Source organism: Zonotrichia leucophrys, chromosome 4, assembly GCF_028769735.1.
Source record: "Zonotrichia leucophrys gambelii isolate GWCS_2022_RI chromosome 4, RI_Zleu_2.0, whole genome shotgun sequence".
Classification (NCBI taxonomy): Eukaryota; Metazoa; Chordata; class Aves; order Passeriformes; family Passerellidae; genus Zonotrichia; species Zonotrichia leucophrys.
The window spans coordinates 9,322,544-9,345,280 of NC_088173.1; the positions used below are offsets into that span (position 1 = coordinate 9,322,544).

At 38.9% G+C, this 22,737-nt stretch overlaps 2 protein-coding genes across 5 annotated transcripts in view; both read right to left on the reverse strand.

Moving 5' to 3' along the window:
- Positions 1-35: 35 nt before the first annotated feature.
- On the reverse strand, positions 36-18,615 carry AASDH (aminoadipate-semialdehyde dehydrogenase). Of its 3 annotated transcripts, none has more exons than XM_064710432.1 (15): positions 18,570-18,615; positions 17,211-17,496; positions 15,133-15,253; positions 14,110-14,444; positions 13,177-13,369; positions 10,836-11,077; positions 9,415-9,521; positions 8,787-8,959; positions 8,077-8,269; positions 7,473-7,591; positions 5,318-6,155; positions 4,430-4,593; positions 3,755-3,880; positions 2,393-2,524; positions 36-1,387 (listed from the first exon to the last, which is right to left on the reverse strand). In XM_064710432.1, exons 2-15 carry the CDS (start codon positions 17,438-17,440, stop codon positions 989-991), a joined length of 3,372 nt encoding a protein of 1,123 aa, XP_064566502.1. In that variant the 5' UTR covers positions 17,441-17,496; positions 18,570-18,615; the 3' UTR covers positions 36-988. The 3 variants fall into 3 exon arrangements, with proteins under 3 accessions (XP_064566502.1, XP_064566503.1, XP_064566504.1); XM_064710433.1 differs by having other exon boundaries at positions 17,211-17,454; positions 18,570-18,589; XM_064710434.1 differs by lacking the exons at positions 15,133-15,253; positions 17,211-17,496; positions 18,570-18,615 and having other exon boundaries at positions 14,106-14,223.
- Positions 18,616-20,716: 2,101 nt separating this feature from the next.
- Positions 20,717-22,737, reverse strand: part of PPAT (phosphoribosyl pyrophosphate amidotransferase) — a 43,284-nt gene continuing 41,263 nt past the window's right edge. For both annotated transcript variants that reach the window (XM_064710444.1, XM_064710445.1), the window contains exon 11: positions 20,717-22,129. In XM_064710444.1, coding sequence (XP_064566514.1) covers positions 21,963-22,129 — 167 coding nt within the window. In that variant the 3' untranslated portion in view covers positions 20,717-21,962. The remainder of the gene's footprint in view (positions 22,130-22,737) is intronic.

Here is a 22,737-nt window from a genome sequence, read left to right on the forward strand (position 1 = left end):
TCCTCTGTGTCTCATTTTGCTAATCATGTAGTCCTGGTTTCCCTTACAAACAGGAAATTTTACAGTGCTTCAGCTGTACTACATACTACACAGGATTCAAAGCAGATGAGAGCAAGTAAGGTAAGAGTTCCTACTACACTTCTTTCAGAAGACTCTTAGGAAATGCTCCCAGTGAAGTGTACTTTTGCCACTGCAAGTATTTGATTTGCATTACCAAGACCACTGGTACTTTTTTCTAAGGTGTTAATGAACACAAAACCCAATTTACACAACCTTTTATTAATAGTTCTTGTGAAAATAATGTAAACAGTATTCATTCAAATATTTTAAAAAATGTTTGACAGTGGTTAATTTGAGCAGTGCACACTTCATCTTAGAACTCTGACTGTTTCTGTCATTGAAATTTAATAAATATTTATAGTGTTATTTCCACTTTAGAATACAAGAGGCAACTGCTACTGACTTCAATGGAGTTTAAGTATAGCTAGAATAATTAAGCCATGACAGGCCTATGTCCACAAAAGATGAACTATTCTGTTTGTAAAAACTGTAGTAAACAGATCACTCCTTCCAGGTATATGAAATTCAGTCTCCAGAAATCAAATTAAAAGTTAGATTCAAAAAAGGACTTGTGTTAGCTTGCCTGCCACAGAAATCTTGACAGACAGACAGACAAACACTAGTCTGGTGCAAGGAAGAGCCAGGCACAGGCGAGGAGGGACTCAGAGAAAGCAATTCACTCCTCCCTCAGAGATAAGGCTGCTATCCAAGCTGTGGAATGTGGCACCTTACACACTCTGTCCCCTCTCTGGCAAGGTGCTGAGCAGCCATCCTCCCTCCATCACTGGACACTGCCTGATGCAAAATCCCACCTGATCAGCCTGCAAGGAGCATCTCCTGCCTGCAGCAAAATAGGCAGAGGGGTGGAGAGCACCTGTGAGCTCCCAGTTTACAAATGTAAACAATAACAAGGAAGCAGCCTAACATCTTAGCTGTTACTTTTCCCTGCTGTATACAGATCCAGACAATAAACATAATCGTTTCTACAGCCAACAACCAGCTTTGTTCCCCATACTACGGGCGAAGAGAAAACCTCGCCTGGAAGCTTATCTACTCCTTCTGCTGTTCCACTCTTGGCATTCAGGATCCACACTCTGCCATCTGTAGATACTGCTGCCAAGAGAATTTTGTTATTTAAGTCATCACTTTGGAAAATGAATGGTGTTCCATATACACTTGAAGTGGCTTCAAATTTCCACAGTAAATTACCCTCCATGTTACAGCAGTAGATAAAGCAGTCGTGAGAGCCAAAAAATATTTCTTGCTTAGTTAAACTTGAGAGGCATGGAGATGAAAACACTGGCCCATTAGTGGAAAATTGCCAAACCTACAGAAAGAACATAACCACCCATTATCAAAGGTTTTTTACATTATCGGTTTTACAGCAACTGTAATTTTTTAATAGACTCATTGTTGATAGGAGAGCATTTCATTTCAAAAGCATACTAGATTTCAGTGAGGTCTAGTAAATCTTTGTCAAATTATAAATAAGGTTTTACACAGAGAGTAAGCAATAAAAGTCTCATAAAATAGATGTGGAAGAGGGAAGAGTTACTACCTTCAGTGAGGCCCACGTAAAAATGGCCAATTTGGGAAAAGAATATTCTTGGGCTGCTGTACAATTAGTAATGAACATCAAGAATCCTGTTAATATGTCATTCTTTGCCAGAAAGGCATATATTCCTTTTGGAATACAGATTTCCTCTGCTTATGCTACCAATGTGCAGATCCCTCCTCAAGAGAGTATCAGGTCTGCAACACTGCTGCAAGCAGAGAGCCATGCATGGATGGACTAATATGGAATTGCCATAAATACTGCATCTCAGGCTAACAAATGAATGGTGTCAGTTGTTTACCACCAGATACAAACTACATTTATCTCTGAGGAACCAAAGAAATACTCTCACTTAATTCAATGTGAAGGCTTACACATATTTTACCAGAATTATGATTTGGCAGTTTTTTGACAAATGCATAAACATCCTAAGAAACCTTTACTTGTGAATAACCATAACCTTATAGAAGAGATACCTTAAACCTGCTTGGAAAGCTTCAAATGAAATAATTTCATTTGCTGGCACTAAACTTGACAATTTACTTTGGGTATAAGGTCTGAACTAGAAGTTCTCTTCCTGCATCAGGCAACTTGAGTTTGTGATTTTGCCATGGCAAAATCCTAGGCAAACAGCTTTCTACTTTCTCATCTCTAACAGCAGGCACTTCTGTTTGGTTCCCAAAAAGGTACGTGTCAATCATTAAGCCTCAGAAACCAGTCTGAATAAATCTTATTCAGGGTTTTGTGATGGACATAAAAAGCCAACAACACTTTTACCTTTTCTCCAGAATGAGTGTAACAATATAAGTTTCCATCCACACACCCAATACAGATGTAATTCTCATTGCAGTGAGGAGACGAGAAGAGTGGTTTTCCAAGGTTGCTTTTCCAAATCTTACTCCCCATCACCTGTAAGTGGCAGCATGGAATATGTGATGCTTAACACAACTGTAAGAAACAGCACAAAACAACCCTTCCATCCCTGCCTGACCCAGCCCGTATGTAGTGTGGAATAAAAAGCCAAACCCCCAAACCAAAACAACAACACCACCACCCACACAAAACAAAAATGTGATCAAAATCTAATTTTCTTGCTCACCATAGGCAAAGTAATAATGATAATTAAGAGTGTATCAGCAGTAGTTCTAATAAATGCCAGATTCAGTTTTTAATTTCATTCCCAGCTGCTCAGAATGAGACAAGGACCAATGAAGCAGAGATACTTTGGAATCAAGTTATATTGATACTCTAGGACACGTTGCAACTCACTATCCATGACTGTCACAATGCATTCCTACTGTATCTTGCACATTCCTCAGGAATTAGGATAATTCACAAAAATAGGAAGGCACAGACTCACTTGTGGGTGGGTTTCTCAACTACCTCTTACTGTGGATTACAGAATGAAAAAATATCTTTTCTTAAGCACTCTTGCTGCAAAACCACACATTGGTTTTCTAATGGCAGACTGGTTACTGCTGAGGACAGTAGTAGTGGGCAGAAGGTAAAGGTGATTAGGATTGATGCTCTGTGTTGTGTGAGTACAGAAACAGGAACAGCTGCTTTCAGTCCCTGCTCCTTTTATCAGGCAGGACCAGCTGTAAGCCAACAATGCCTCAGAAAACCATGAAATTGCTGCACATCTATCAAGAATGCCATTTCCCCAGTGCAAAGAACAGAACTGCACACCGAGATTAAAAGGACAGCTCTTAAATGTGGGGAGGGAAGCAGTAAGAGGAATTAAGGGGCTTTTTTCTGCATTCTGTTCTGATTTTTATTTATTTTTTGTATATTTATTTTTCCAATCCTCCTGTCAAAGGAGGAGAGGCAGGAAATAAATCTATAGACTTGCTCTCACTCCCTGGTTACTGATACAGGAATGACAAGAAACTGACTGCAACTTTGACCTATGGTCAGCATGTCAACCATGTCACTTCAGTCCTCCTTATCACCAGGTGGATTTCTGAAGTGTGGGAAGTATTATGTGTATCACTATAATGCCCCCCTTGTATATCTTTATAAAGCCCCCGAGTCAAAAATATTTCATTATAACATATGATCATCTCCCCTTTCATTAGAATAGCAATCTTAACTTCAGAAATACATTTGGCTGAAAGACACACAAGCAAAGGTACATACAGGGTTAACAGCCAGTAAGAGTCCTCCCAGTGTAGCAACATAGAGATGGTGTGGAAAAGAACTTAGACAAGGAGATGAAAACACAGCTCCACCTTCGCAGTGTAACTTCCATACACACACCTTTTTCTGTAAGTACAGGAAAAAAGAATAATAGTTTTTCAATTGGAGTTAGAGATCATCATGTTTACTAAGACCTTTGAATGTCAAGCATTATCAAGTACTCTGTTTACCCAGCAAATACCAGTTAAAAAGTGAAGACAATCTACACGCCATGACAGCAACACATGTGCCATTGGTTTCCCTTCCAGTAAATAAAATAAATTCAGCTAATGAGAATGCAGTACCTGCCGCTTTTATTTCTCCATCTTCTCATTTACAAGGTAAGATTGAAAACCACAGTTCTATTTCTAGCTCGACACCCTATTCTGAAACACCTATGGAGAACTTAATAACTAAGAAACTTAATATGTGGTTTCAACCAGGACTAATACGAGAACACCACTAAAACTGTTTACTGTCACATAATTCTAACCCCACTTACAGCAGGCCAAACTTTCAGAAGTGACTGTGCCTCCTAAGAATACTAACACCAGTGGAACTTCTTCTGGTGCACTATAAATAGTGTCTAATTGGATATTTATTGTTCTACAAGTAAAAGTGAGTCAGTGTTCTTACATAAATATCCAAAGCATACACGTGCTGGTCATGAGATCCAATGTACACCAGTCCACTGGAAGGGTCTACAACTGCAGAGCTTTTCACAGTGTCTTCTGTGACAAAAGTCCAGTGTATTTCTCCATCACTGCTTTGAAGCACATACACCAAGCCATCATAACAACCTATGTGGAATAAAACATGATTGGAAAAAAAAAAAGAATAATGATTATTTGCATGTTAATAAAATATTCAATTTTATGATCAAGAGTGAACAGCAATCAAAATACAAACAAAAAGATGGCAACATTACAGTTGCATTAAAAAAATCTCACCACTTGGCCATCTGTGCTAACCAGTGACGTAGATATATTAGCTAAAAAGATGACACCAAGATAATGGTGACTCTGCTGACAACAGATACGACAAAACCAAAGAATTATCCAAATGTGTTCTTTACATTTCCAGAAAGAAGAGTCAAATGAGATAATTAAACTCTGTGAAAACAGTATGAGGTACCATGTACTAATTTCTAACTCTATTAATTCACCAAGACATTTAAGACTCCATTACCTTTCTATACTATTTTTCTTTCTAAAAATTCCAAAAACGAATTTAAATGTCACACTTTAATCTACCACTAAAAAACAAACTGTAGCCATTGATTATTCCTCATTAATAAACTGGGATACAATAAACCACAAGTGTTTATGTTAGATAAGCTCCATCACTAGTTATCATGAAACTTAAATTACTTCTTCCTTCTGTTTTTATTTTACAATAAATTAGGTCTAAGGCAGATGTGGAAGTTGATGGATGGAGGACAACCAGAGATAAGGAATGTGATTCTCTGTCATTCATCTTGTATTTAGCAGAAAACAGAAACGGAGGCTGAAACAAAAGACATACCAACAACAATGAAATTTCCACACTTGGATACACAGGCAGAAGACTCAATACGATCTCCAAGGGCCTTCTCCCATTTTATTTCTCCCAGATCCAGATCAATTGCCTGCATTGCATGGGAGTGAGAGCCAATATACACAGATGCAGATACTCTTTCTTTAGCTGGTATTATAACCAGTGGTGATGCATCAACACATTTCCTTGTGTTTGACTTCCACCTCACGCACAATGCCAGCTCTGCCACTGATGAATGACTACATTCTGCATGGATTTGCTGCACAGAGGAATGCTCATTTTTATTTGCCTTGTTTTCAAGTGTTAAAATGCTATTGTCCAGTTCAGACCCGTGCACATGGCTTTTCATTACAGCTGGAATCTTGGAATGCAGAGAGGAGGGCTGCTCTAGTGGTTCCACTCCTACCTGTACTGTATTTTTGGGCTGCACAGACGACTTGGTGAAATTCATAGAGAAAAGATGATTTCCTCTGTTCAGTGCAATAAATGGAATTAATCCTGAAGCAATCTCAAGACCTCTTTCAGATGTCAGTTTAATGTATTTTCCATGGAATTCCTCTCCACTGTTCCTTCTTAATTTTCTTTTCATAACATTGTCAGGATTCATTAATTGTTCTTCATCTGGAAACAGCATTTTAAGAATATGTCTGTAAACCTCTTCAATTGAGTGGCTGAGAATAACTTCAAGGAGTCCTGGCACAGCTTTGCCTACTAACATCTCAATTTCTTCATGAAATCGTAGTGCCTTTAGGGAGTCTCCACCACTGTACAGAAATACTGCATCTTTAGAAATTCCAGTGGAATCACATGGAAGTCCAAGGACAGACTAGAGAAAAAAAGAGGGACAGAGGTATCAGTCCATGGGTGTTATACCATGTCACACACATAAAACCTCAGGTGGGGCAGAATCCACCTGAACACCTAGAAGTTGTGCTAAAAATGAACAACTGAGAAAACTCACTACTCTGCAAAAAATCATTGAAAAATGTTAGTGCCAACAGAGGGACTGACAGAACAAGAATTGGGGAGGAATGAGGAAGTAGGGAGATACTAATTCTGTACTACAAAATGTCTTGCTCAATGCCAATTCTGCAGTCTAAGGAACTAAAGGGAATTGTACTATATATTGATTGGCCATTTTCAATACCATTTATCAATGACAACTTTGCAGATAAAACATAGGTGTCTTTTGATAAAATCAGTTTAGCTGTTTTATTTTAATAACAAAGCTTATATAAACTGTTCTTTTTTACTTCTAAACTATTTAAGTAACCTACTTACCTACCTAATTTTGAAGTTATAACCCCTTCAGTTCATGAAAGATTTTGCATTTGGCATTGTTACTACAACAAACAGCAATAACTGAGTCACCTCTCACCACACTCCCTTGTTATTAAGCCTGGATGTCAAATCCAAACCCTTTTGTTTTGGAACCACCTTCTGCTGTCCATAATGGATCTAGGACACAACCAATCCCCTGGGTTATCACTTCATTAATGTGAAAAGGATTGGCACAGACAAATAAATACACTACATTTACTTGTTCGAGTCCTAGGCCACAGCTAATTCCACTTTCAGGTCAAACTTGTAAGTCCACCTTTGAGAAACAAAGTAATACTGCTTGGCATCGTATTTCAATACCCTGAAAAACAAGTCCTTAGCACAGAAATTTAGAAACAATCCAGACAGGCAGCCCAAGAGACAGTTGTGCAACTGCGCCATCTATTTAAAAAAAGGATTCTTCAATTTATAATTATCTTGAGAAGTAAGAAACTCTACTAACACAGCAGCTAATTTTTTACAAAGTTCCCATGTCCCAATTCCTTGTTTTCTTTAGTGTTTCCTTCTTTTGGCATGTGAAGCAGCATTTAAAAAGCTACTGTCACTACATTCTTTCTATGCTAATTGCTTAAACCTCATAGCCTGCAGTTTTGTCTGATAGAGAAATAAAAATGACTCTCTTCTGGCCACTGCAGAGGAACTATATTTAAGTATTAACTGAATAGAATAGAGCTGTACTGCTTAAATCTATAGGCAGCTAGAATGTTCTGGTTGCATTAGTCATACTTCTTAAAACTGTTTAATTCCTGACACATGTATAATGATCCACTTGCAAAGATAAAAAGGCAGCTCAAAATACTACCTTCCATAAATACTGCAATCTTTCCCACAATTCCTCTGCGTCACTCAGCTTACTGTCACGCCTTCTGGAGTTTAGATGGTTCTGGTAAATCTTGTTCAGTTCAGATATATCAACTTTGCCTTTGTAGAAAATAAAGGACGATTTTTTTCATTGCTCGTTTAGTATTAGCACTTTCAAACCTTGCTCTGCCCACATAGTCACTATATTCTTGTATGTGTTTCCTTATTCAGACTCTACTGCATCTGCATTATTTTACAGTTGATCAACTACATGAAAACCAGTAAGGTTTTTGAAAATTCACCCCTCCCACAGAATCCCACCTCAAGGCCTGCTTTTTCCTCAGCAGAAGTGAGGGTTCTGTTGCAGACTGCAAGAGGAGCAACTGAGGTAAGAAATGTGCAGTGTTAAAATTAAACTGATTTTTCCATTACTCTTTGACTCTCAAATGAAACATCACCAAGAAAACATAATAATACATGGCCATTATTTCCTACTAGGCATTACTTATCTAATGTATATATTCTAAAACCATGAATCAGATACTGGATTTTAGTCAATAAAAAAATTAAAACAAGTGGCAAGGGTTCTTAATAGCTTCATTTACCATGTGATGTTAAAGGCAAAGCTTTAATCACTACAATCTCATCAGGCATTGCATAAGCTGGTAGATGCTTCTGGAGTTCTTTAAATGTTTCTCTCTCTTCAAAATCATCTTTGGGTAAAACAAACAGGATAAGTTTTTCTTGTTGGTACCAGGTAACTGCACAAGCTTCTACCTGGCAAAGATCTTCAGCAACCTGTAATTAAAAAACATTAGTCTTGTTTTGAAATGCATTTCATCAATAGAGTAAAAGAAGCAAAAAACAATGAAAAAAACACACACCTTTAAAAAGTGTATTTTTCTCACATTCCTACATAACATCCTATGAAATACCTTCTTTTGTAGCTGAAAGTTGTACTTCACATAAAAATAAACTCATAGATATATGTATTATTTGCCAAAATGCCATGAATGAGATATAATCCAGGAGTCTGACACTCAGTCTTGCAGAACAATCACTATACTCAGTACTTTTCAGATGTTTATACATTTTCCAATTCTCCTGGAAGAAACCATACAATAAAACAGATTCCCAAGAACTCAGAACTCCTCCCTAAATTATGTGACTAGATTCTTTATAACACACCCACCAAATCCCTTTAGACTCCTAAAAGTCACCTGAAAACAAGCAAATACCCCTTTCTGATGATAACAATGTGTTTCTTATATCTGCCTTTTTATAGCGGCTGTACTCTGTGGAGGGGAGCACTTACCTGCTGCAGATATTCAATATTAAAACGTTTGCCATGGCGTTTAATCTGATTGTCCTTCCGACCCAAAAAGAACAAATTTGCATTCTCCACTCTTACAAAATCCCCTGTTTCTCTCATTGTACCCAGTGGCACAGTTATTTCATCATCAAGAAAGCAGACTCGTTCTTCACCACCTAGACAAAAAAAGATTGGGGTCATATATATTAAATAGCTAACTGTAAATGAAAATTATAGAGAGTGCTTTATCAAATTTCTTAAACTTTACCATGAATTATAAGAAATATTGAAATATTATTTTCAACATCCAAACTTCTGCAATGTGCAATTTTGGCTATGCAGTTAATTCAGTTAATACACAGAAATTACTTCAGCTGAGAATGTCAAAATGCAAGAAGGGAAAAAGAGATCAATATAAGGAAGGCATAGTCTGCAGATAAAATTATAGTACTTTCCTGTTCATCATTCCAACAATCTAAAATACTATCAGAAGGTTCCCAGCCCAATCAGAACTTAAAATGCTGTATTAATCTGTATATCACAGGCAAATATCAAGCAAAATAATCAATATATTATTAAAACTCAATCAATTAAGAACAGCCTCTTAGAAGAACTAGAAACATAAAATAACCTATAAATAATTGTCCCTCGCCTTCAAGAACTGCAGATCCATTGGCATCTCTGACCTCAAGTTTTGTTCCAAGGAGTGGTGATCCCAAAGGTACAGGAAAATCTGTTCTAAATATATTAGAGAGAAACAGTAGAAGTCTTTCTCTTCTGAACACAAAACAACTGCCCCAGAAAACAGCATCATGTAGTTTTTTTAAAAGACTGGCATTAGAGCAAAGATAGATACTTGGGAATTCTTTCTACAAATGCTTCCTCTTTAAAAAGGTATCAATTTATTAAAAATTATAAACCTTATCATGTGTGCATGGGTGTCACTGATATATACCAGAAGACTCCATAGAACTATAGCAAATAAGGCCTGAATAGACCCTGAAATACCCTGAGAGAACCCCAATCATTTCAGTCAACTTTTAAGTCTCTCAGATTGAAACATCCATCAAGTCAACCAATTTAAGCATGTGGAACTGCTTTCTAACTCATTTTTCCCTGCCTAATTTGAGCTTTTACTCTATTTTAATAAATACAGTTAAGAAAAGTTCAGAAGAAGATGTAGAAAACGTTCAGAAAAGACTGAGATACACAAAACTGTCATTTCAATGTCATGAATCTATTATAGACTTCTCTTGAACTACTGACCAACTCCTTCCTTTCCCTTCATTCTCCAGCCTCTTCAAGCAGTTGCATTCATTTATTGAATATAGAAGCTATTTCTAAGTGGGAGTATAGAATAATGTATTTTCTTCAGTAAAGCAAAACTCAAAACCTAAAGCAACTTTAAATAACTTTGGCATGGATTCCAGTTTAATTTCTATTTTAAAGTATTACATTTTTTGTTTGAACTCAGAGAAAATTAGTTTTACAAGAGAATGTAAGAACACTTCATGACAATCCACCATTTTTAGTCTTCAAGTGTTTAAGCACCAGGTTAATATATCACATCATTTGTGCAAACCATCCCTTTTTGTAGGACACATTCCACTCAAACTGCATGTATAATTATTATGCCATGGAATAATCACACATTTCAGAGAGAAAATTAAACAGTGAGATAATGGGAAGTACCTTTCATGACTCTATAAAATAACATGAAGAAAAAATGCCAAAGAAGTCAGAAACTGAGTGAAATGTGACAGAGTGATAAATTATAAAAAGCAAGTACTTGTTGAAGTTTAAATTACTGTGAAACCTGGGTGAGCACTTTGGACAATTTCTGTCACCCGCACTACTAAAATAGGAGAGTGGGGGCTGTAGTGGCTCATGAGACAATGGATTAGTCTGTTTCTACATAAACCCAAATGTAACTTCTACCAGTATAAACACTCATGAGGACTCAGTAGCCCTGGTAACAGGAGACTGAGGTTCTATTTCTGGTAATTTCCATCATTCACATGCCAAGCCATTGAGAACAGTGAACTTTCCTACCTAAAATCAGCACTAAAAACCTCCTCAGGAATCTTGTAGCAAGTGGCCCAGCTTGACACTTCAGTAATACCATAGAGATTAAAAATGCTTGTTTTGTTCTCCTTGTGCTTCCAACTTTTCAAGAGACTCAGTGCAGGAAATGCTTCACCACCAAGGGCTAAGACACGAAGTGAAGTATTTGCAGACAACACTCTTGATTTAATAATGTGAGCTCCAAACCTCCTGAGAAGTGTTGGTGTTGCCTGAAGGATACATATTAAAAAAAAAAAAAAAGAGAAAGACCTGTTACATTTTATCAGTGTCTGTGTACCTTTCTGGTATACAGCTGTGTTATGTACTTTAAAACATTTACATACCAACAATCACAATGGTGTTTTGTGAGATTTTGTTTCTTATAAGGCCTTTAATGAGTACTATCAGCATAAATCTATGCTCTTCTGCAAAGCTTCTTCTTTACTCAGGTGTGGTATAGGTTCTCTTTTGTGTCTCAGCTATTACCTCAAGTGTATGCACATTAGTTCTTATGTTAATTACTTGGATACAGAAAGCAGCACAGTATTCTCTCTATGTTATCGTTTGAGCCTTTTTTCCCTTCATTCCAGAATGTTACAGCAAAAATATATGATTAATGTGCACACAGAAATTTTAAAGAACTTATATAATGCTAAAAATTCCTAGGATGTCAGATTCTGGGCTGCCCTTGTTTTATGCAAATAGAACAAACAGTTGACAAGAATGGGTTTTTCTCCCTAGCACGTTTCATTCTCATTCTTGCCCACTTTTCTAGTAAGAGAACTGGAAAATTAATGGGATTATTTCTTACCAGGTTCTTTTTTTTCTAGTAATAGATGAAGACCATCTTTTTTTCAACCAATAATTTTAACATTAGTGAATTTTTAGCAACAAAACAAGGGAAAAATGTATACTCTTTCCTCCCTAATAATTATTTTTGGATTTCTCGAGTCTGCTCAAAAAATTCAATGGGGGGAGTTAATATCTTTCTATTTTTTAAGAAATATCATAAAATTATTCATCCATCAGTTAAACTGTAATGAGAACATTTTTGTAAATAATTCAGCTGAGAAGATCCTCCTTCAGAGATTAGGACAGTGATCAAAAAAAAACCTCACAAAAACAAATAAAACTTTTCTTAGAAAGTCTTTTCAAAAATCTTCATTAATTAAATTCTGCCCTTCTCTATTACTGCTTAACATGCTTAATAAATATATCTTTAAAAGTCTTAAAAATTCTTGCTTATAGAGAGCAACTTCTTATAATTTTTTTTTTTCTAAAAGCAAATGAGCTAAACTGATAATGAAACTTGTGCATCATAGGATAATCTACACTATTTATAGCAATCCTAACAAATAAAAATAAGAGCAGAGAATGGTTACAAAAGATCTGTAACTAATGGATTTTTTTCCTGCTATGGAATCTTCAGCCAACTACTCATTTATCTTAATTTTAAACCCTACAATCTCAACTATCACTGTTCTTAAAAAAAAAAAAAAAAAAAAGGCATGGAACCGGGTCTGGAACACAAATCCTACAGCTGAGGGAGCTGGGGGTGTTTAGGTTGGAGAAAAGGACACTCAGGGGTGACCTTTTCACTCTCTTCAACTGCCTGAAAGGAGGGTGCAGGCAGATGGGGGTTGGTCTCTTCTCCCACATAGCAAGTGACAGGACAAGAGAAACAGGACAGGACTGCAGGTACAGGCCAGGCTTATTCAGCCATGCTGGATGCTTCAAGTACATTCTGCAAACTTTAGAACTATTAAAATTGAAATCATATAGGAGACAATCTATTTTAAGACATAAGAGATGCACGAAGCCTCATATAAGCAGGTGACATGAAAACAGCAAGTATTGTTCTGAAATCAATTATTACCTTGTTCTCATTATTGTAAAAATGACAAACATTTTACCACCCTATTAGGACAGGTTTAGTTCTACTGTTAGCATAAAAACTAACATTAAAACTTAAAACTTGTTTATGACTAAATACTTCAAGATCAAGCCCACTAAAAAGTGCTTAAAATGTCTGCAACAGTTTACTCTATTACCAGATTCTTCAGAACAAAAAGTTTAATTAACAGAATAATTCATTTAATTCTTAATAAGTAAAGGTTTTTAAAAATAATCTTCAGCTCAGTGTTTTCTATCACAAAATGGTAATTTTCCAGACAGTTAACAGCTGTTTGCCTACAACAAAAAGGATAGCTATATTGCTTTTGAACAAGAACACTCCTGTCCTATTAACACTAGATTCTAGGCTGACAAAAAGTAGTACCCATTAGCAAAGGTGAGAAGCAAGACACTGGAGACACTGAATTTTGCCTACCTGCAACACTGTCACACGGTGGTGGTGAAACAGAGCAGCAGAGAGCTCCACAGGCATCATTTTAATGGTGTTTGGTACAATTAGAATAGAGGCTCCACTTGTCAGAGCCATGAACAATTCAACCACAGACGGGTCAAATGTGAGGGGAGATGCCAGGAACAGCACATCATCCTGAGTGATCTCAAATATGGATCTAAAACAAGAAAGCAATACAAATTTGATGCATGCAGTCAAAGAACCCTTCCCAACTAAAGGAATGAAAGCATGAAAGAAATGCATTAGCAAAGCTCAGATATTAAAGGCTCTGAATAATAGACCTGTACTTTGAGCAAGAGCTCCTGGACTGTAACTGTTGGTTTCACTAATTATGTGTTTTGTTACACACCAACAGAGTTCACAGAAAGGCATATTTTGACTAACAGATGCTCATTAAAAAAGGATAAATACGAAGAAAGAAAAAGCAAAGAAGAAGAAAGGAAAAGACAAGACAGGAAAAATATTGTATTTTCCATAATAATTTATTTAATATGAAATTAAACAGAAGGTATCTGGCTAGCCTAAAAAAGAATTATGAATTAAGAACTACAGAACACAGTAAATAGAATTGTGAATAAATGATTAATTTTATTGTCTACTTCTTTTAAACGACAAGCCAGATGATGGTACAAAACTTAGAGCAACAGTGCACTATTTGAAACACAGCCCTCAAAAATGAAGGCAAAGCACCATTTAAGTATAATACTGATAGAGAAATAAACTGTAATATGAGTCTACTTGGAAATAAAAGCAAAAAACCCACAAAGGTGGATAAGGAGGAAGAAGTGAAGCTGTTGTCAGCAAAAACCCTATGTACACTCCTCTGAAGTATTACACAAAAATCCTAAAAGCATTAAATTTGTAAAAGCATTTGAAATGAAAACCACACTTACTTACTTAAGATGCTGAATATTAGGCACTATACATTTATGAGGCACTCTGACTATTTTGGGGATCCCTGTGGTTCCTGATGTATGCAAGACATATGCCACAGTGTCTTTCTGGCCAGCGTCCATGTATCCTGCTTCTGATGGTTCAGCTTTGGTTTGGTCTGGGCAAACTCCTGGCTGTGAGTCACCCACAGCTTCGGAAGGTTCACATCTACTTTTCATATTGTCTGCTTCTGAACTGAAATCAGTGTTGCTTGAGCTCATTTGGAAGAGAGTTAAACCAATATGTTCTATGGCAGAGGAATTGTGGGAAAACCAGCCAGCATGGGACATCTGGAATTTCTGCAAGAGAAAATGAACAATTCAAAAAGTGGAACTCAGGAGGCACTGTTGTTATTCCATGCATGCAATAAAACAAAAAACAGCATTTCATACAAGCAATTCTGATTTTTCATACCTCTAGGAGGACACACGTCAGACAGTTACAAGCTCATGTATTTCTACAAATTAAATATGAGTGAATGCACACTTCATAAATGCAAAATAAACAGTTATCTGAGCAAATGGAAAAAGGAAATGGAAAATATAAAAAAAAAACCACTGCAGAAGACCAAGGAATCTGAATTGTAACTTGCCTATTCCCTTTGCAATGAGTGAGGGTATAAGATTTGGGATGAGTTAGACAAAGAGAAACCCAAGTATTAAATGCAGGACCGTTTTTAACTACTGCAGATTTCCAACTCTTAGCATTGATATATAAAGAAACAAGTCTGGAAAAGTCTTCCAATATTAGCACCCAAAAAGGTTGCCTGAACAACAGTGTAACAGGAAAGAAGGCAATTGTTTTGAAGAACAGAGAAATATTTTGTACTTTTGATTTTAAAGATGTTCCTTTCTGAATGAGAAAGACAACCTTTTGCCATGAAAAAACAAAAGCACTCCATCCAAGCTTATTAAAACAGAATTCAATTTGCATATCTACATGTCTAAATTGCCCTTTAATGACTCTTATAGAAGCCTGAACACTTACATTTATCTTGTCATTCTCAACAAGAACATACTGTAGGTTGCTTTTCTTCATGAAGTAAGTAGATATGGTTGGTGGTGCATCTGGATCAATAGGGGAATAGGCAGCTGGAACTTGGAGGATTCTAATAAAACACAAATGTTTTAAAACAATTTTTAAAATATAAGAAAATCCTCTTAGATTTTGCTAAAATTTCTTTATGCCTTTATAGTTGCCTGAGCTAGAAAATGTAGTCATAACATGACTTTTAAAGATCTTGTTGGTAACAAAGTAGGATGAAAATCAGTGTTGCTTTTTGGTCTTTTACAGCAAGGCAAAAGATTAAAGCTGGATGAAAACATTCAATATTATTTCAGGCCAAGCAAGTCAGTGATGACAAAAGTATCACTGACAGCAACAGCATCACATTTTAAAACCTTCTGATATTGACTAGAAACAAAAATACAACCTTTCCGTTTACACACATACAACACATATAAATGTATTCTAAAAAGCAACAAAACCCTGCAGGCTGAAAACACTTTCCTACGAGTGCAAAGAATGCAGCGTAAGGAAATCTAGGCAGGCCCTGGGATGTCTTTCCTACAAGGCAGGCGGAGGAGCTCCAAGTCCTGACGCTCCTGGTCCCTGCCCTGCACCCTCCAGTGGCGCTCCCAGAGAGCCACGAGGGCTGAACCACCCCAAAACTCCTCACACCTGCTCTGCTGTTGGGTTCTGTACTGCAGGTACAATTTATTTACTATACTTCCTCTCTGTGCAAGAGGTTTGTCACTGCAGCAGCACCAAGGTCCCAAAGGGAGACGTGCAAGGGCAGCATCCCGATGCTCCTACAGCCAGCAAGTGCTTCAGCCTGCCCTGCATCACACAGCTGCCAGCTACTCCCAATGACAGCGGTAAGAACCAAAGAGCCCCAGCACATGCATCCCCCTCACACAGCAAAAGAAAACTGTTACACTCAGTTCTTTGGGATACAGGACACATCAGACAGCAAGGGACATCAGTATGCTGAGCTTAACCTCCTGCTCAGGCAGAGCCAGCTGTGACACCAGACCAGGTTGTTCAGGTCTTTGTCAGTCAGGTTCTGAACACCTCCTGAGATGTGCCTGCACAACATCTCAGAGCAACCTGCTGCACTGGGGCAGAAGCATTTCCTGACTGGTGAGAAAGTTCCTCAGTGCTTGTGGGGGTTTATGATTACACTGCTTTCTCACTCCACTGAAATCCTTATCCTCCACTGTGGTACCTCTTCTAGTGCTATTCTGTATTTTACATGAGGTGTGAACAACAGGAAGATACCAACACAGGCCATGCCCCTAGGAAGCACAACTGCTGCTGTATTCATCAGCTGAAAAAACAGGCTTGTGATCCTGTGATTGTCTATTCCACCATAAATGCTAGGAATACAAAAGATACCTATATAAAGGACACAATTAGAATCCCTCAGCAGAAGCAAGATTTTAAAAATTCATGGATTAACATGAGTGTTGAGATCACAAGCATTTCAGCTTCCTAGCTATCAGTTAATCAACACCACTTTAGTTACAATGCTCATTACTTCCTTCAGTAATATTCATAATGGAACATTAAATGTATGTTTATTTGCCTTAAAACATGGAATTCACATTCAGAACACCTTTCTTTTGTATAACCAGCAAGACCATTCATTAAAAAAACCTGCACAGTCCTTTTCTCAATAGATGTTTTCTGTCAGGTCACTTCCAGTTTTAAACAAGCAAAATAAATATGCTGGTCATTAATTTTTTTTAGTTTCTTTTTAAATTAAACTTTTTAATTTAATTTTAATAAATATGTTAGGTCACTTTTAATGAAGGGATACAGTTACAGATGGTTTACAGCTTCAAGGCTTGAGATTCAGAAATGTTTTAGCAATGGGTTTTCAAAAGATTGTCATATTGCCATCTTTTTCCCTAAATGATGGAAGACTCCAGCACTGGGACGGCACTACTATGCTATTACTACATGTTTGTTGTTGTTAAAAATATAAACAAACTCCAAAATTTGCTTTAACAGAGATAGCCCTTAAAAAACCAACACAGAAGTGCAAGCATTCAAGCCATTACCCCAAGATCCAGGCGGGCAGGTTGATTCCCGGATGGCAGTACAGGCCTATTTCGCATCCGCCCCGCGGGTGGCAGTGCCTCTGCAGGAACGCCGTCAGCTCCCCGGCCAGCCGCAGCACGGCGCCGTAGGAGCGGCGGCCCGGGGGCTGCCCGCGGCCGCCATGGAAGCGCACGGCCGCCCGCTCCCGGTGCCGCCCCGCCGCCCGCCGCACCAGCGCCGCCAGCGCCATCGCGCCCGCAGCTCCTGCGGGGGAAACGCCGGCCGCGGGTTTGAAAGGTTAACGAGCTGAATAGGAATAAAATGGTTATAAAAGCAGTAATGCAATTAAAAGTAATTTGGACAATACGAGACAATATAGAGACAAAGAGTTACGGATGTCCAGGTACCTTTTTCTGGGCAGCACGAGCCCGAAAAAGGACACACGTTAACAGAGGATTAACCCTTAAAAACAATAGCCTGATGCATATTCATGCATTTCATACATGATGCATAAAATCCATTCAAATACAGGATTCTGTCTGGTCATCGTCAACTTCTTCCTCTGAATCCTAACAGCGCCTCCGAGGCGGGAAGAAGTTTGTTTCTTCTGATAAGAGGGCAATAAATTCTTTTTCTCGGAAAGATTTAGGTGTCCTGTGGCTGCTATATCGCTGCAAGTCGTTTCTTTAAAAAAGTATCCTACATAGCATAGCTTCTGTTTTAACATTTTTTATAACCTAAAACTATATTTAACACACTACTTAAAGAAAATACAGCATTACTTTCTAAAACAACAAATATAATATTCATTTTAATATTTGCGAAAAGCCAATCACAAAATATGCATTTTTCACATGCAAGAACGACACACCAGACACCGCCTCACTTCAACGCTTCAGTCGGACTACAACGGCACACAAAGCGCCGCCAGAAAGGAGAGGAAAAAACAAGACCCATGGCAGAGAATACACAGCTCTATTCTCGCACGGAGAATACACAACTCTACCACGCCTCAGACTGCAAAAGGTGCAAAGCTGGATTCTTGACTTGTACTGAGGTAGCTTGTTCCTCACTGTTACTCTTTCATTTTTAAAGCTGGGCATCGCTGAATTGATAAATTCATGAACACAGCTTAATTAATTAGTATCTCTTTCAATGGAATTGTGAAATATGAATCCTTCCTTCACAAGCAGAAATCCCCAACACGCTAACTTTTGGGGCACTGCTCGTGCAGGTGCCCGTTTCCGCCCCGCGAGCCCTCCCGCCAAGGCCGGACCGGTGACCGGACGGATGCAGGCTTTGGCCCCCGCTCTCCTCTTTCAGGTTACCCCATTTGGACACGGACAGACATGGGGACAGACACGGGGACAGACACGGACCGACGGCTCCCGGCGCTCCTCGAGATCCCAGCCCGCGGCACTTCCCGGTGCCCTCCTGGTCCCGCCCCAGCCCGCCAGCGGCGGCGCCTCCGATTGGCGGGACGAGGTAATACCGGGCTCTCATTGGCCAGCGGCCGTGGCGCCGTTTGGGTACGCACCAGCAGCGCCTGCTCCGCCAGAGCCATGCGCCATTGCTTCCTGAGGGAAGGAGAGAGGGAGAGAGAGGCACAGCAAGGGTGCCAAAGCCTTCCCCGCTGTCCCCGGCAGACATGGGAAAAGTGCTAAAAACAAATGCAGAGAGCTCGAGCGAAGGGCAGGGTTCCCTCCTAATGCTCACAGCTCACTCGTCTCGGTCCCCATGTGTCCTCCCCCTCCGTCCCGGGAGGTGGTACGGGCCTTCCGTCGGTGGGACCGCCGTGGGCGGGTGGGCGGCGATGTCATGTCCGGGCTGCGGGCGGGCGTTCCGCTGTTCCCGGTGCTGGGAGCGGGAGGACGCTGTGCCGCTCCCGGAGCGGTCCCTGCGGCGATCCCTGGACTATCCTCAGGGCCGGCCCTGCAGCCAGCCCATGTCCGGCTCCCGGGGGGCGAACGGGGAGCGGGGAGCGGCCGGGGCTGGGCTTCCCCCCGGATGCAATTCAGGGCGGCCAGCGGGAAGTGAGGGTGATGGCAGCGAGAGCCGTGCTGGGGGAAGGGGCACCGGAACTGCCCTGGGGACCGCGTGCTCATTTAATGACACAAAGTCATAGAACCATGGAATAATAATGATGGGAAGGGTCCTTAAAAATCCTCTGCTGCCAGCACCCAGCTGCGAGCAGGGACACCCTTCACTGGACCAGGCTGCTCAATGGCCCATCCAGCTCTGAGCACTTCCCGGGATGGGGCATCCGCGCCTTCCTTGGGCAGCCTGTGCCGGTGCCTCTCCGCCCTCACAGGAAATGATTTGCTTTGCCTCCGAGGCGCATTCAGGGTGTCATTAAAAACCTCTACGCATGGTGCCGGTGGTGCCTCACGGAGAGAACGAGAAGACCACAGCCATTTTTAATGTTTGCATGGGAGAAGTTAGACATCAGCTTTCTACTGTTTGTCCATTCTCTAAGTGATAGTTTGGCACAGTTGCACATTGGTAATAGAGCAGGAATGGTTTCACAGTAAAATATTAATGCAAATAGCGACACCTAAAGCCAGAGTTTTCTTCAGCACACTCACTGGTGTGTGTGTTGGCTGTATGTGATTGTGTCTAGTAACCTGAAGCATAAATCCAGCTGTCAGAATAGAATGACATTTAAAAGTATCTCCTCTTAAGATTTTGAAAAATACATAATAAAGATTCAGCATTGCAGTGCATCCAAAAATTACAGTGTTCACAGTAGCAGACAATTTCCTTTCTATAATGTGGAGGGGGGGAAAAGGCAGCAGGACTAATTTTTTTTGAAATTAGAATTATGCGACCCAATGCTCAGATCACATTAATTAGTGATAAAACAATTATTAGGAGACTTCAAAAATAGCATTTTGTTCAAAGCACATTAAAGAGAATTTGCACATGTTTCATTTCCAGTCCTGTGGACTATTTCAGACAGACAGACTTCTTACACTGTGCATCTAAATGTTTATCTCACATATAAAGGGCTCTTTTTTGTATTTGTATTTGATGTATTTGTAATCTAAGACCTCAGCCCTTCTAAAAATTATTTTCTTTTGATGGTGAGAAATAAGAACAGTGAAAAACATTCACAACAGTTTTCCTAGTTTTTTCATACTCTTTCCTGGTTAACCTGGAAGAGGGGGTGGTCAGTGTCTACCCTGGTTTTGTTCAATTTACTGTCCAGATGGACTGTTATGGTTCTTTTAACAAACCAAAGTTGCTAATTAGAAGAGATCCACATACATCCCCCAATATGCAGGTCTGGGTGCTGATGAAGCCCCATGCTCATCACATCTAGGTGCTCCCACAGGTTTGGCTGCAAGTAGGTTCTGATTCTACTGCACAAGTCACAGTCCTGACTTCATTTTCAAAGTAGGACTTTTGTGTTATGGTTGTCAATGAGGCACAATTGCTACAAATCCCACATAAAACTCCCTTTTGAATTTAATCAGCAATCTTGTAATTCTCAACTATATGGAAAATAATGGAAAAGGAAGAAGCTGTTAAACTTTTCTATTTATTTTTTTAACAGTGCCACAAACAATTATAAGGCCAAAATACACAATATTAAATAGAAAATCTAAAATTAAGTCGCTGGTATTCGGTGAGAAAGACTGAGGTATACAAACTATTTTAAAAATTGTGCGGAAATTTGCAATAGTTATGAAAAGGTGCTCTTCCATTTTCAGCTAGTGGTTCATTGTCCAAGTGATCTTCCTGTATACCAGTAACTGTAATTGTGACCAGCTGAACACATTGTCTTTAACAGCTAATGGTTCTTCAGAACACTTGAATTTTTTTAAACATTACATTTATTCTAACAGCAGTCATGTACTAAAATAAGACTATAACCAAAACAACTCATGGTCTTCATTTGATATATCATTTTTACTGTTAAGTATGGAAAGTTTGTGGTTTTTTAGTTTACTTTGGATGTTGACAAATGAAAAGTACACTTCAGAAATTGTCAGACTTATGCCAGAGAAAACAAGGGGTAAAACAGAAAAAAGAATGGCAGTGCCAAGTATTTTTTAGTTTTTCCACTCTATATTGGAAATTGATAGAAGCACACAAAGATAATGTAATTACATGACTTTAAAACAGAATTTTAAAGTTACAAAACTAGAGATCTTTTTGGCTGAGCATTTCCCTGAGTCTTCATTTTTAAAAATCATGTTAGACATCATATGCATAGGATCTGTTACAAAGGCCTCAATTAAAAAAGGCTGTATGCAGAAGTTCGAGACTTCTATTCTTAAAAAGCCAAAGTAACAACTGCTGAGAAAGCAATTTCAGTCTTCAGAATCTGGTATTTGTCCTAAGGAGAAAAGCAAACTCCAGATACTTTTGCACTAGGGCTTTGATAATTTCAAGTTACATCATCACACGATTTGTGCTTTGTGAACAAGTCTAATGGGGGAGCTTTTAGGGCAAGACCAAAACAACAAACTTTGGGACTTCTACATAATTTAAAATCCTTTGGTTTTTATAGCATTTTGTGAGAAAATAGAAGGCACAACTGTGCATCAAAACTATATGATTTTGTATTTTAATCTACTTACATTGTTTTCATCAGCACATTGGACTTTCTGTAAGTCTTTACTTAAAGATGTGTTTTAGTAACAGTAATTAGGTAACTGTCATAAGGCTTCTGTTTGACCTAAATGCAAGAAGGCTATTTAGCAAGAAGTCATCATTGAAAAAGGTACATTCAACAAGGTATGAACTGATGTCCATCCCCTAAAAGTTCACCATTCTAGCTCAACGGGATATTCTCCAGTGAGACACGCTGTGCAATGACCAAGCTTTCCAAAGGACTTGTCGGCTTTGGGGTTGCTGTCTCGCCTTGCTTTGATGCTTTCTTGCACAGATGATACCAGCCCCTCCACAGAAAGATAGACAACACTGTCTGCTCCTAGAGGAAATAAAGGATCAGGAGTTAAAGCTGCAATATTGTATCAAATGCATCGCTCTTTGGAAATGCAGTCACATTATCATATAGTTTATGAAAGAGAGTGACTGAAAAAATTTAAGATTGTAGTATGTCTTGCCCTTCTCAAATACTTTGTGCAGGGAGCAGACTCACTGAAATGTAGACAGAAGGTTGTGCTGGGAACAAAAATGTGACACATGAGTGCAAACACAGAACCAAAGCCCAGAGTGTATACTAAGACTCCCTGAACTCCTTGCAGTCTCCCAGAGTTAGCCTTAGTTCAGGTCTGGAAGTAGATGTGTGTGTGGCTAGTGCTTCCCAAATCTGAGCACCAAGGACTACCAAGCCTCTCTGGGACCTGGAGGAGGGGAAGACCATCATGTTTAAAAAAATCATGCAATTCAGGCAAATTTTCTAGCAGTAGGAATGTTTGATAGCCTTTTCATATCGTTAGTTTTCTATGTTTTGCACTCATGTGGTGAATACTACTTAAAAATGAGATCCTACAAACTTGAAATATTTCTTACACCTTCACAATAATTTTGGGGAAAAGATTCCATCACATTATTAGACACTAAAAGTAAGTATTT

What these genes read in the sequence shown, in the direction of transcription:
- AASDH (XM_064710432.1), bottom strand. Translation starts at nt 17,440, where the DNA reads ATGGCGCTGGCGGCGCTGGTGCGGCGGGCGGCGGGGCGGCACCGGGAG. An exon ending in TTGAGAATGACAAGATAAAT is followed by an intron (nt 14,445 to 15,132) that starts GTAAGTGTTCAG and finishes TTTCTCTTGCAG; the next exon opens with AAATTCCAGATGTCCCATGC. An exon ending in TCTTACTGGCTGTTAACCCT is followed by an intron (nt 2,525 to 3,754) that starts GTATGTACCTTT and finishes TGCCACTTACAG; the next exon opens with GTGATGGGGAGTAAGATTTG.